This window comes from Sinocyclocheilus rhinocerous, unplaced genomic scaffold (assembly GCF_001515625.1).
Source record: "Sinocyclocheilus rhinocerous isolate Xijiao unplaced genomic scaffold, SAMN03320098_v1.1 scaffold21, whole genome shotgun sequence".
In the NCBI taxonomy this organism is placed as follows: domain Eukaryota; kingdom Metazoa; phylum Chordata; class Actinopteri; order Cypriniformes; family Cyprinidae; genus Sinocyclocheilus; species Sinocyclocheilus rhinocerous.
Window position 1 is genome coordinate 106,266 of NW_015641422.1, and position 1,524 is coordinate 107,789.

Below are 1,524 nucleotides of genomic sequence, written 5' to 3' on the forward strand. Positions count from 1 at the left end.
AGCTTATTAATTAACCAGGATTATAATTTAAAAATCTATATAAACACAAATAATGTGTTGTATAATGTGACATCGTATTAATTATCTACAATAGACCAAGTAAGAATGTGTAATTATGGGAAAATACCATATTCATGAAAAAAATGCGCTTAAACCCAACTTAAAAAAAAAAAAAAATCAGAAATGAAACATTATAGCCTAGTTACTTCTTGATTGGAAAATTAATAAAGCAAAACACACTAGGTCTCTGTAAAGCTTTTAAGTTGTTAATGTTTGCTCTCTTTCCCTAGTTGTTGTATATCTGCTCAACAAAATGTTATACTGTATTTTGATATACTTTTAATTAGACTGTTTACTAATCATTTGACTTGCAATACAAATACAAATAATAATAATAATTTTAAGTGTCCAAAAGAACCGATTCGCGGAAATGATTAGGACTGACCACAACTAGGAACTATAGTCAACAGGTAATTTGTTTCTAACATTTTTCTCTGACGCAACGGAAACGGTGTCATCGGGGAATACGTCACTTGCTCTAAGTTTTCCCGCGATTCTGGTGTTAGTCTCGACTGGTTGTGAGTGCTTTCGGATTTTATTTTTTTTGTATAATTTGCCATAAACATCCACAATGACGGGCGTTTACGAGTCTCCGAAACCCAGAATCAATGCGTCGATGTTGGCTCAATACATCGGTCGACCAGTCTGCTTCGTTGGACGCTTAGAAAAGGTCAACTATACTACTAACACACATAGCCTCACAGTATTAAAAACGAACATTTGTTAATGCATCTACTGCGTACTGAACCTTCTAACTGTAGAAGGTGAATGATATGTGATAGAAGTGTTTTTAAATAGTATTCAGAATCATATAACAGCAAGACGAGCCAATTATTTTCATATTATTCAATATTATTATGCATATTCATAATGCAGTAACAGCGTGGTTGTGTATTGACAGGTGCATCCATCAGGAAAGGCTCTTACGCTGTCAGATGGAGAAGGAAAGTCTGCATCAGTGGAGCTCAATGATCCTGTGAGTGATCAGATCAGTATGCTGCAGCTTTCTGTGTCTTATTGCAGTTTATTAAGGAGGTACTCTTTCTTCTGCCCCATTTAGCTGGATGAAGAGCTGAGTGGGATTGTGGAGGTTATTGGGATGGTGTCGAACAAAGGAACAGTTATGGTTGTTTCATATACTCAGTATCGAGAGGACAAAATCTCTTTTGGTACCCATTATTATATTGACTGAGTTTTATTTTTGCGTCATTGCATTCACTGGGATGCAAACCTTTTTTCATTTGTTTTGCAGATCTGGAGCTGTACAACGAAGGCCTGAAAGTTCTCCATGATTTCCCCCAGCATTACCCATTTGAGGTGTCATTAAGTGGTTAAACTGCACCTTTTATTTGCCTTTTACAGTTTCTGTATAATTGGATATTTACTGTGTTTGTAAAAAAATATGTAAACATTGTTTTGTTTTTGTTACTTGAAATAAAACCTTAAAACCCTTGGTTACATTGA

General features: G+C 35.0%; 1 protein-coding gene across 1 annotated transcript; it reads left to right on the top strand.

The window, feature by feature from the left end:
* Positions 1–470: 470 nt before the first annotated feature.
* Positions 471–1,524, top strand: LOC107754810 (replication protein A 14 kDa subunit-like). The gene is made up of 4 exons (XM_016571398.1): positions 471–730; positions 962–1,036; positions 1,121–1,229; positions 1,313–1,524. Exons 1-4 carry the CDS (start codon positions 632–634, stop codon positions 1,393–1,395), a joined length of 366 nt encoding a protein of 121 aa, XP_016426884.1. The 5' UTR covers positions 471–631; the 3' UTR covers positions 1,396–1,524.

What these genes read in the sequence shown, in the direction of transcription:
- LOC107754810 (XM_016571398.1), top strand. Translation starts at nt 632, where the DNA reads ATGACGGGCGTTTACGAGTCTCCGAAACCCAGAATCAATGCGTCGATG. An exon ending in TCGTTGGACGCTTAGAAAAG is followed by an intron (nt 731 to 961) that starts GTCAACTATACT and finishes GTGTATTGACAG; the next exon opens with GTGCATCCATCAGGAAAGGC. An exon ending in AGAGGACAAAATCTCTTTTG is followed by an intron (nt 1,230 to 1,312) that starts GTACCCATTATT and finishes TTTGTTTTGCAG; the next exon opens with ATCTGGAGCTGTACAACGAA.